Source organism: Geotrypetes seraphini, chromosome 1, assembly GCF_902459505.1.
Source record: "Geotrypetes seraphini chromosome 1, aGeoSer1.1, whole genome shotgun sequence".
Lineage (NCBI taxonomy): Eukaryota > Metazoa > Chordata > Amphibia > Gymnophiona > Dermophiidae > Geotrypetes > Geotrypetes seraphini.
Window position 1 is genome coordinate 838,976 of NC_047084.1, and position 12,591 is coordinate 851,566.

Genomic DNA, 12,591 nt, shown 5'->3' on the forward strand with positions numbered 1-12,591 from the left:
ATGTCAAGACAACAGACACCTCCCAGAGCTGTCTATAATCTTATCTAACTCACGCTTTTGGTCTGCTACCTTCGCACCAGGCAAGCAAATGACCAAGGACTAGATTCACTAACCTTTGCATGGCCGATTTGTGCAGGCACGACCAATTTACAAAACCAAAAAATTAAAATGAGAGTGATCGGAGGAACGCCCCCCTTCGACCACACGGATTGCTAGTGTGCGATCCCGACGCATATGCAGACCATCTGCAGATGGTCTGTGCATGCGTCTAAGAGCCGTCTAGAACCGCAACTTTTTTTTTTTTAACTTTTTTTAAAACTTTTATTAGCCCAGTGAGCCTGTGGTTTTAACCCACTTTAAACCCATGAGTTAAAACCACGGGCTCGCAGTGCGGGGAAGGACAGGAAAGTCAGGGCAGCAGGCAGGAGAGATTCGGGTCAAGAGCAGGGTGGCGAGTTGGGGCGGCAGGCAGGAGAGATTCGGGGCAAGAGCAGGGCGGCGAGTTGAGGCAGACCACAAGATCTGTGCAGAGAGCAGGGCGGCAAAAGGCAGGTCAGTTGGAAAGGACCTCAACGACTGGTCCTCAGCAGTCACTTATTTTGGATTGGTCAACCCAGTTGGTGTTGCTTTTTTATTTTAATGAATCGCTTCCTGTCTGCATTTGAATGCCGTTCCCCCTTCATTTGCATGCGCGGATCAGAGGATGATCAGGACAGAGGTTAGTGAATCGAGTCTGAGGAAAATCGGGTCACAAAGTGCTCGCAAACCGATCGGTACACGATTGGTTTGCTTAGTGAATCTAGCCCCAAGTGATCCAAGCCACTCAGCTATCTGCATTCTTAATGATTGAATCTCCCACTGCATTGGTTGTCCTAACCCTTCCCTCTTGAGCAGAAGCCCCTGGAGACACATCCTCAATGTGAGAGGATATTGCATCCCCTAGCAGGCACATACTGGCTACAGTTTGATTGTTTTTTTTTACTTCACCAGGGTGATACTCTCCTATAAGATGACATCCCTCCAAGCCAGCACTGGGGCTGCCAGACTGGAGGTGGGACTTCTCTGCAACGTCCCTGTAGGTCTCCTCTATGTTCCTCTCTTTCTCCCTCGGCTTCTCCAAGTCTGTTTTCTAGCCTCAAGAGATCAGTCCCATTCCCCAAGAGTTAGGAGCTCTTTGTATTTAGTACACACAGAAGACCTCTCACCACCTGGGAGATAGTTAAATATGTGACACTCAGTGCAAAAGACTGGAAAGCCCCCATTGCACTGCTGTCTGCATCTTGATATTGATGAATCCTTTGTTAGGTTACTAAGGGAGTGGGAATATGTATACTAGGATTAGGTCACCTAAGATTGCTAGTTATATGTTAAGCTACGGTAATATTTAGTTTTTATTTTGCAATGTTATTGATAGGTTCCTCTCTAAGGATCCTAATAGGTTATATTTCTAAGAGCTAATTATTTTTGTAACCTTTTAATTGGTTCAAGGGCCTATAAATCAGAGGTAAAGCTAAGGGTGGCGGTAGGGAATTAAAGTCTAAACCAGGGGTGTCCAACATTTTGGCTTCCCTGGGCCGCATTAGCCGAAAAATTTTTTCTAGGGTCGCGCAAACGCTGCAGCAAGACAGAGGAGGGAGCCAGCAAGACAGTAAACACCCAAGGGCAGCAGAGGAAAACACTGCATGGCCCTTGACCCGGGACTGCACAAAATACTTCACGGGGCCGCAGGTTAGACACCCACTCTAAATTGAGGTGTTCTGTGCTTCTTAGTTGAGCTTTATACTATTGCAATCCTAAAATAATCTCTTTAAATGCTAGCCTATGAACTGTAACAGACATTCTATGCTAAGAAAAGCTTTCTCTTAAAACTCCACTGCAAAATGAGTAGAATACGTAAAATAAAGTCCCTGGACTTATTTAATTTACTTTAAATCTATCCTTTCCCAAGTATATAAGCAACTTCCTAGCAAAATTCTTACCAGTGAAGCTCTCTCTCTGTCTTGAAGTTGACTCACAGCACCTCTTCTGATACTCCCACTGCACTGATGCTCCTTGAGATTTTGGACAAGTCCCGTAACCCACCATTACCTCAGATACAAAGCTTTACCGTAATTGTAAGCCTTCAAGGGACAGGAAAATACCTACTGTACCTGAATGTGATATTAATGAGAAAGATGTACATAGTGTAAATCCAAGTCCAAAATACAATAGTAGGCATAGTGTGAAGTAACACAAAACACTACAAATGTCACTCAGGACCTACAGAGCAATTCCAGCATACTATAATAGCAGTAATTTCCTTGAATTACAAAACAGGGAAAAGACAAAATCACAAACACCGCAGTGGGCACTAGAACATTAATAAACCCATTGGAAAACTAAACAAGCCAAATTAGTACAGATTGATCCTGCAGTCAGAAACCATGTCTCTTTCACACACAGAGGACACAGACCCTCACCCAGTATAGAAAAAGTAACCAGGAGCTAAATATAGAAATAAAAATTTTAACTGAACTCGATTCTGTATACAGTGCAACCCCAGAGAAAAAGAAACAGTGATGCATGACCCCCTCTATTCTGTGCAAAGTATAAAGATGGTAGTCGTAAGTTTCAAAAACTGACAGATTCCAATCATTGTATTACAAATGAACAAATACAAATAAAAAATGGAAAATAAGATACCATTTTATTGAACTAAATACATTTTTCAATTAGTTTTCAGAAGCCAAAACCACCCTTCCTTAGGTCAGTACAGTTTACTGCTGTTAGGTATCCTTTCCTGACTCGAGGAAGAAGATTTTGGCTTCTGAAAGTTAGTCAAAAAGGTTATGAAATTCATCCAATTAAAAGAAACACCTTATTTCCATTTTATAATTTTCAACATTTTTTATTGAATGAAAATTAAAAAATTTGCAAAACAGTTTATTTTGCATATTTAGATAAATCAAAATGCCCCAATCTCCCTTCACCCCAACCTCAATCCTCTCCCCTCCCCAGCATTAATCCAAGAATGATACATCAAAATAAAACAAGTCTGCAAATAATCTAATATGTCAGTGTATTATCCCAAATTCCAAAATTATTCCTCTCCCCCCCTATTATCTCTCCCACTTCGTAGAAAAAAAATATCCCAGCATTTGCAGAAAGCTTGTGCTCTTGTAATGTCCCACAAACTCATATTGCTTTATTACCTCCCCTCCCCCGCATCCTGAATTTCTCCTAATCCAATCCACTGTTCAGGTGCCAGTGGGGATTCTGATTTTTTTATTTTTTAGCATAGCTACCTTACTACTTTATCTTAAACTAAGAATACTTTTTTTTTTTTTACCTTTGTTGTCTGACCAATTGTATTGGCCCAGATCTCTATGGTTTTTGCTTTCCTCATCTTCTCTTAACTCTCTTGTCAGGATTTCATGTCCATTTGTTGTTTTTCTCTCCCCCGTTTCATTTTAGCTTTCTTCAGTTTATTTTCTGCCTCTATCTAGTTTTAATTTTCTTACTATCCATTCCTCCTCTTTTCACTGTGTCTGTCTACAGTTTGTCACCTCTCTTCCTCATCCCAGCTCTTCTATTTCACTTCCTGTTATTTCCCTGTCTCTTACCAACTCTATCCTCTTCCCCCCTCCTTCTATCCAACATCTACCGGTAATTTTTTTTCTCTTCCTCTTCTATTCATTGCCTACCCTTTTTTCTCCCTTTTCCATCCCACAAGTGCCCTCTTTTTCTCATCCCACTTCCATCCAATCTCTCACCTTTTTTTCCCCCTGCTTCCATCCAGCAAACACCCCTTCTTTCTGACCCTTCCATCTACCCTTTATTCCAGCCTCTCTTTGACTCATCCATCCAGCATCTATCTCCCACCCTACAACCCTGCTGCTGCTATTCCTCCTCCAAGATCAGCAGCAGTAGCAGCCACAAAATAAAGCACAGCCATCATGGGCCATTTCTGTATACTGTATTTGTGGTTGCAGGCTCTACTCCAGAATAGGCAAATGATGTCAGAGGTGTTGGGGATAGACACCACAAATATGCAGTCAGTCTTGTGATGGCTGTGTTTTATTTTGTTGCTGATGATGATTTGAGGAGGTAGTAGTGGGAGGAGGAGCAGGTCCCAGTGCGCCTGCTACACAGGTGGGCAAAACTGCTGCTTCTTAAGAGAAAGTGCATAGCTATGTTACTTAGAGGGAACAATGACACCAGGCAGGCAAGGCTGGGGAATAGTTAAACTCATGGAAATATGGGATAGGGGATGGGAATTGATATACCACCTTCTGTGGTCCAATTAAAGCACTTTATATATTATATACAGATACTTCTTTTGTACCTGGGGCAGTAAAGGGTTAAGTGACTTGCTTCTTTTGTACCTGGGGCAGTAGAGGGTTAAGTGACTTGGCCAGAGTCACAAGGAGCTGTAGTGGGAATTGAACCTGGATCCCCTGGTTTTTAGGTATTAATCATTAGGTTGCTCCTAATTGGATCAGAATATGGAGTTCTCACATGTCTTGCAGGGTGAGTGTTGCTATTTCCTTCCCAGCAATATTTTCTTTAATTGGGGAGGAGGGAGTGACCCAAGTCAAGTAAAAGACAGGGCTTAAGCATGAGGATGACAGGAAAAGAGTGCAGGCATGAAACAGTTTCTCATGTGTTTTCCTCTCATTCCTGCAGCTTGCTGACTTACAGGTTCCCATAGCTACAGCAGAAAAAAAAAGCATCACATCCTGTGAAGGAAATTGGTTGCTTCTGCATGTATACCCCTTCTCTGCAGCATGCCTATCCTCAAGGGTTAACAACTCCACAATCTTCTGTATAAAAAATTCCAATAAGAAACAACCAAAATCCACAGAGAGCGAAGAAGAGAGAAAAAGACTAGAGATGAAGAGGACCGGAAGGGGTATCAGACAACCCGACACTCAACAATAGAGTGCTTGGAGCGAATCCTCATTTAACCCCACGGAACCTCCACCACCTCGTTATATGAGTTATATTTTTTTCATAAATTCTAATACTTTGGTACTTAGCTAAATAGCTCATTGGTTTAATGTTTGTAAGGCCATTAAAGTTGCTTGTATTGCATGTCAATTAAACATAACTTAGCTTTTATTTTCAGCAAAATTGGCGTTCAGGGGAAGGATTTTGCTGAAAATAAAAGCTAAGTTATGTTTAATTGACATGCAATACAAGCAACTTTAATGGCCTTACAAACATTAAACCAATGAGCTATTTAGCTAAGTACAAAAGTATTAGAATTTATGAAAAAAATATAACTCATATAACGAGGTGGTGGAGGTTCCGTGGGGTTAAATGAGGATTCGCTCCCAGCACTCTATTGTTGAGTGTCGGGTTGTCTGATACCCCTTCCGGTCCTCTTCATCTCTAGTCTTTTTCTCTCTTCTTCGCTCTCTGTGGATTTTGGTTGTTTCTTATCCTCAAGGGTTGCACCCTGTACCCTGTCCTAAATCAGTGGTTCCCAAACTGTAGGTTAGAAGCTCAAATGGGCTTACCTTAGTAGATTACAGAAACAGAGCTGCTGTTTTTCCCCCCCTGGACCTTCACTGAGACTGTGCCTAGTAGTACCAGTCAGTATGGAGTTTGTGATTCATTGAAGGTTCGCAGGTCCTTCCTTCTCTTCTTTTGAAGACTTCCTGTTAGACTGAAAACTTGTATAGAGCATTGGGATCTGTAAATGCACACTGAGGGTCAGATTCTCAAAACTTAAGGTTACCTTTAACGCGTTCGCTAAACTGGTTCCAGCTGGTTTAGCATGCATGTATTTTAATGGCAGATTATCAAAACGAGTTACCATGGTCTTTTCCGAGCTTCCTAGCAGTCTCTGATTCTGCCATCCAAAAAGGCTCATCAGTATTTAAATGAGCACTCAATGGATTCTACAACATCACCAAGTGATTCTCAAAGAGCAACGTCAGCTTTTGGCGAGCAAAAATCAGCGACTGGTCCTGGGATGCTGGTACTGTGCCAACACTGTGAACAGCGCATCTCTGGCATATGTTTTGACTGTGGCTAATGAAACAAAATAAAAATTACACAATTCACATAAATTATAGTCTTTGGGGAGTTGGACAAAAGCACACTTCTTGAGCGTGTGTATTATATCTGTTTCTTTTGTGTTTCTGGTTGTGAAAGGTCACTTTGGGCAGAAAAAAAACTTAGAGACTTGAAAGCACAGATGGTTTATTCAGCATATGCGGACCCCTGAGCTCCAAGCTGGCTCAGAAGTGCCGAAACCAGGAAGTTAAAGAGATATTTATTCATTTTTCTGGCTATACAACTGAATTCTAGAAAAAGCTTTTCACGTGTTACTTTTCTTAACACTCATTGGTTCTAAGCTCACACTAGCAGGTCACTTATCTAACTCTGCAGTCTTTCTGTTACATGTCCAGGAGGGCGTAATACAATATTGTGTATGCTGAGATAAGCATAAGAAGCTAAAATGCCCAAGCTAACACCCAGTGCAGGCAGGCTAGAACATCAGATAAGTTAGGACTGCAGCTAAACATAATTCAGCATTTTATTAAAGAGAAAACTCAGTTCAACACTTGGAAAACCAGTCCCAGACTCCTTCAGTTGTAGTTCATGGTAAAATATGATGTTAAAAACAAATTACAAGATTTACATGAATTATAGTAGTTTTATCTGTTTTTGTGACACGAGCACCCAACGGCTACAGTTGCATGTGTCACGTGCATATGGCGTGAGTATATTTTATGCTCAAACAAATCACGCACATGCCTCTTTCTTGATGTATTCTGCACATATGCCGATCACTATCACCAGCGACTCATCTCATGTAAATTTAGAGAAACTTCACTACTCTCTGTCAACCTCATTTGCATGCACAGTTTTTTGAGAATGACTCACCTTTTTAAAATCACTACAATAATACCTGCGGCGGTGGCCGATCGGTTTTTACCACAAAGTTTTGAGAATCTAGCCCTGAGACAAGACTCTTGTGCTCACTGCTACTTCTTTTGCTTTCATGGTTTTATATAGATGGGAAGAGAGGGAAATTTGATGAGAGAGGAGGAACATGAAGTTTGATACTTTGATTTTTATGATTTGGGGTAATGTCAATTTTTAAGTGTTAAACTGTAGTCTTATTGGATAAAAATTTGGGAAATTTGTCTAAATATTTCTTAAATCCTGCATAAACTATTAAGTGTTTGATTCTTTCACATGATCCCCAAGAATTGTGATATATAAGGAAACTGGAAAATCACTTTTACTGTTGGGTTTAATTCTCGTCACTGAATCTAAAAAAGATACAACGGTATTAGAAAAGGTTCAAAGAAGAGTGACCAGAATGATAAAGGGGATGGAATTCCTTTCACATGAGAAAAGGCTAAAGAGGTTAGGTCTCTTCAGCTTAGAAGAGGGACGCTGAGGAGGGATATGAAAGAGGTAAAAGTGAATCAATTATTTAGGCCCTCTTCTATCAAACTGCAAATAGCAGTTTTAAGCGCGGGGAGCCATGCTGAATGGCCTGCGCTGCTCCCGACGCTCATAGGAACTCAATGAGCGCCGGGAGCAGTTCGGGCCATTCAGCGTGGCTCTCTGCGCTAAAAACTGCTATCGCAGTTTGATAGAAGACGGCTTTATTCTTTCGAAAAGTACAAAAAATGCTTTTAAATTGAATAGGAGAAATTTTTTTCACTCTGAATAGCTAAAGATGTGGTAACAGCAGTTAGCAAATCTGGGTCTAAAACAGGTTTGGACATGTTCCTGGAGATAAAGTCCATAATCTGCTATTGAGATAGACATGGGGGAAACCACTGTTTGCCCTGGGATTGGTAGTGTGGAATGTTGATTTATTTGAGTTTCTACCAGGTACTTGCAACCTGTGTTGGCTAGATGGACCATTGGTCTGTCCTAGTATGGCTATTCTTATGTTCTTATGTACAGGTTGGATGCCATAGCTCGTGATTCTGAATTGGTTGATAAATCAGAGACTGACCTTCGACGCCTTGGGGAACTAGTGCACAATGGCTGCATTAAAGCTTTGAAAGACAGTACCTCAGGACCAGAAAGAACAGGTATGTTACAACAGAAAACATTTATTTATTTTAAATATATTGCCTGCAGAATCCAACAATTCTGCATGGGGTACAATAAAATGTCTACTATCCTGAAAAAAACAGAACCCCTTACATAATTTCCAGATACTTTGCAATTGTTTAAATATTTAGTATAATTGTTTTTTTCTTCATAATTTGTGTTCAAATTGTCCTTCAACCTTAACACATTCACAAAATATTTGACCCTACTCAGCTGTTAATGAATTAAGATCTCAATTGATTTGTGAGCTTGAGGCACTGGAGCTCCATCCTGTTAAAAAATGAAGTACCCAGAAATGTCTTTAATTTCAGACAAAACCTTTTACTGCAGTAGGACACTTTTGGGTATTTGAAAAAATGTTGGGGTACTTTTTTTTCTGGACACTGTGTATGTAAGCACACTTTATTTTGTACTGAAACGATGAAGCACTTATAATTTCACAGTGAAATGTTTATGACTTCTGCAGCCCTTCACGTACAGCATAATCTTTAGAGAGATGGTGGTATTGAAAGGTCACTTGGACACACAAAGTCAGAGGCGTGAAGAAAGTACAAGAGGTTTATTACAGCATACTGGACTCTAGTGCAGTTAACACAGCCTGCCTACTAGAGTGTTAGAATCAGGAAATGCATGGACTTTTATGCCCTTTTCACTAAACATATGCAAACTAATATATGCAAAAACTACAATTTTCATTTGTTAGTTCTATAACTTTTCTACAATTATTATTGTTCCTAAGCCAGCACTTATGATAGGTTCAGGGATACAACTTATAGTCCTTTAGGAAACTAGCTCATTTCTCTGCTTATCTAAATCTTACAGGTCTAAATGTTACATGTACAGAAGGGCAGGGTGCATCATGGCTCAAACTCTTATCTATTTAGCTTACAATGTGGTAAGGTAGGGACATACATTTTAGGCAGATGAGGACAGTAGATTGTACACTGTTTTCAGCTAGGTAGGCCAGAGCAATATTTTAAACAACAGTTAACCATTTCATGACCCTACATTCCCCCCTTTCAGGCTGGTGTACCTAAGGAGCCAAGCCTGACAAAATAAAGTTAGGGGTCAGGAAAGTCAGGGTCCCCAGTGGGTAAGGGACGATACTGGGAGAGGGCAAGGGCCAATGCAGCAGTAGAACGGTTGACAGCAGAGTCCATAGTTCAGTGGAGCAGCTTTATGGCTATGGGGACCACACAGGGCAGGCAGCAAAGGAGCAGAGAAGACAGGGCGGCAACCAGAAAGATGGTCTTCAGTGCTGAACCAGAGGGCAACCAGGAGCCGAAGGTACCAGAGATCCAGTCTGCAGTAAGGTCACGCCAGGTCTGGTCAGGAACATGAGCCAGTTTGGTGATACGATCCATATCGTCCTCAATCACTTTACTCAAGTTCAAGGCAGTAGTTGAAGAGGTTGAATTTACCACAGACACCGCCTTCTGTCTAGAACTAGGCAGTTCTGATAGATAGCAGTGCGCATTTTAGCATTCGCTCTGCCAATGGTACTCAAAGCTCGGGTGGTCTCATTAGTTATCAGTTCGAATACAGCTTGTAGACGAATAATGCAGTTCAGCATATAGATTGGGGTCCGATAGCCCCAGGTGTCGTCCTCGGTCCATGTGGCAGGTCCGTAAACAGCAATGATCCATTCTGCAGGACAGTCATCACCCCATTCACCTATTTTAAGGGAATTGGTGGAAGTAGATAAAAAGAAGAGGTAGGTTACAGAAATGGACAGGAACCACATCACAGGTCATAGACCTGATGGGCCGCCGCGGGAGCGGACCGCTGGGCGCGATGGACCTCTGGTCTGACCCAGTGGTGGCAACTTCTTATGTTCTTAGACCGCTTTTGGCGACCCCTGATGTTGAATACAGGGGCTCCCAGGTGTTCACCATCAGCCAGCGGTAACAGGAAGAAGCTGGGACGGATCATGCAAAGTACACATGTACCAGTCCAGTTAGCAGACAACCAAGAGTAGGCAAACAGATCACAGAGCCAATATCAACTATCAGGAGCTGACCATCATTCATAGGAAGTTCCATTAAGCAGTGTCTGAAGGGCGCTGAAGACAGTGGGAAGCAACAATGGAGGTTCACAAGGCCCATTGTGAAGGTTGTGGACCTGACGTAAAAGTGAGGGTCTGTGAAGTCAGGTTTAACATGTCCAGCTGCTTTGCCTCCCATAGCCACTGTTCTCCCATACCAGTCCCTCCTCATACAAAACAATTGCTAACATTAAGAGTCTGACCTATAGTTTCAGCAAACTGTATAAACAGATTTCTAGTGATTACAGGATATCAGTATCTACTTTCATAATTTCATAAAACTGGGGAAACACCACAGAGTGATGGACAGGAGCACATGAGTGGAATACAATTCGGACATATACAACAGTACCTGGGTCTCACCTTTTACCATCAATATACAATGCCATGCGGTCTCTGGCCTTCTGGACTTGGACATTGGCATTCCAGTTATATGGGTCAGTGATAGTGAAAACCATGGGATTACAGTGGCCTGTAGTACACAAGAAGCCGGAGCTAGGACCTATAGTAATGGAGGCAGAGGGGGCATTAGGGGGATATTTGTGTGGGTTATTGTAGGTAGCCCACAAGATACTTTCTCATAAAGGACAGGCTCCACCATTAGTGAAGGTTTCCTCATAGGGGCAGTTCTTAAAGGCATCAGGTTATACAGACATATATACTTAGCACATTTGGTATAATAACGCTATCAATCTAGGGAGCCACACAAAACTAATTTAGGGGCAAAATCATGACCCTGGGCAACATCAAATAGCACAAATGTATCGCAATACAAAGACACTGGGCGAGTGGGGTCTACAATAAGAGTCTGGTTGATAAGTGGACCCTCAACATTATCAATGCAGATTTCCGCCCACTTTTAAACTTCATCACCAGTAGGTTGGAAACAGAAAATACCCTCAGATATTTGACACTTTCTGTACTTAACTCCTTCATGCAAACAAACATCAGGCAAAAGGGCTAGGGGCACTTGTTAAGTATAATAGGAAAGAAATACAGAAATAAAAAGAAACATAAGTGAGGACAACACAAATATCAGATATATATAAGACAAAAAATGCCTACAATGCTAACATAGGAAGCTCATTTTTCTTTCAGGCACAACTTAGAAAACTTCAAACAGTTATACTCAAGACACTTGCTAAAGGCAGTGGTGAACAACAGGCAGTCAATTAAACTCAAACACTTATAAAGAATTATATTCAGAACACCTGCTAAGTACAGTGGTAAATATTCAGAACTTTTGAGGTCTTAGAAAGCTTCAGCTGAAGATCCGTGTAGTAGTGGAACCAAGTTTCATGTCTGGACACCTTGACAACTGTAAGAGAAGAAATTAGGACAGTAAAAGGACCTATCCATCTAGGTTTCAGAGGGTCTGACTTCCAAGTTTTAGCCATACTGTATTTCCAGGGATATACCCATGGACTTGTGTAGCTATCGATAGTGGGGCCCTTTCCAGGACCCATTTGTGGAGCTCTTGAAGGGCCTTAGCTAAAGATTGGACCTGACTCTGGAGGATATCTGATCCCAGAGTAGCAAAGGAACCAGGGTCTGGATTCATAATGGGTGGTGGTCGGCCGATCATGAGCTCAAATGGGGACAATTTAGTGGGTTTAGATGGGGTGCATCTAATCTGAAATAGGACAGAGGGCAGCATGACAGGCCAGGACAGATTGGTTTCTTCAATTTGTTTCGTGAGAAGGGTCTTAAAAGTTCTGTTCATTCTTTCGACCTGACCAGAGCTCTCAGGATGGTAAGCAGCATATAATTTCTATTCAATTTGGAGGGCCTGAGCTGTTTGTTGGGCGGGGCACAGCAGCCTTAGAACACTTGGAGAGCTGGCTGTCCAGGAGGAGGAAAGGAAGTTCCCAGGTGGACGGAACCGCCACCTTCTCTCGAGCCCACAGACGTGGAAATGGTTGACCCAGCGGAAGACCAGAAAGCACCAGAGACCCAGATACCAGAGGACATGGATTGCAGTTCCCTTCCAGAGCTGGAATGTGCGGAAGCCATGGAAGTAAGCTGAACTGGCTGGGTGTGTGTTTTTCAGAGTTGAGTTTTGTTAATGGACTTTTTTGGGTGCTGAGTGACTTGCTGCAGGAACTTGGCTTAAGGACAATTAAGCCACATGAGCAAAGCATTACTGGGGAGAACTGTGAAAACCCAGAAGATTGGGAGACAGTTTGCATGACTACCGGATAGTATGTTTGGGGGTTATATTTTTCATTTGTGCTTTGCTGTACCCAGGAGCTGTATTGGTAGAGCTCATATCCTTCCGCTCCTATATGCTTGAAGGGAAGGGAGAAGCACGGCTACATTTTGACTGCTCAGAGTGTTTCTTTGTTTGAGAGTTAAAGGCTGCCAGACTCTATTATACTTTAGACTGTTCTCACTACTTGCCAGTAGAACTTACCTGGGACATTAGTAAAACTCTGGGAGAATTAACCAGACCAGGCTGGTAAGCACAATATTATTTT

At 42.0% G+C, this 12,591-nt stretch overlaps 1 protein-coding gene across 6 annotated transcripts in view; it reads left to right on the forward strand.

Annotated features, from left to right (window-relative positions):
- CHD1 (chromodomain helicase DNA binding protein 1) overlaps nucleotides 1–12,591 on the forward strand; it is a 621,819-nt gene that overhangs the window by 417,011 nt on the left and 192,217 nt on the right. For all 6 annotated transcript variants that reach the window (XM_033962744.1, XM_033963070.1, XM_033962661.1 and 3 more), the window contains one exon: nucleotides 7,918–8,048. In XM_033962744.1, the coding sequence (XP_033818635.1) occupies nucleotides 7,918–8,048 (131 nt within the window). The remainder of the gene's footprint in view (nucleotides 1–7,917; nucleotides 8,049–12,591) is intronic.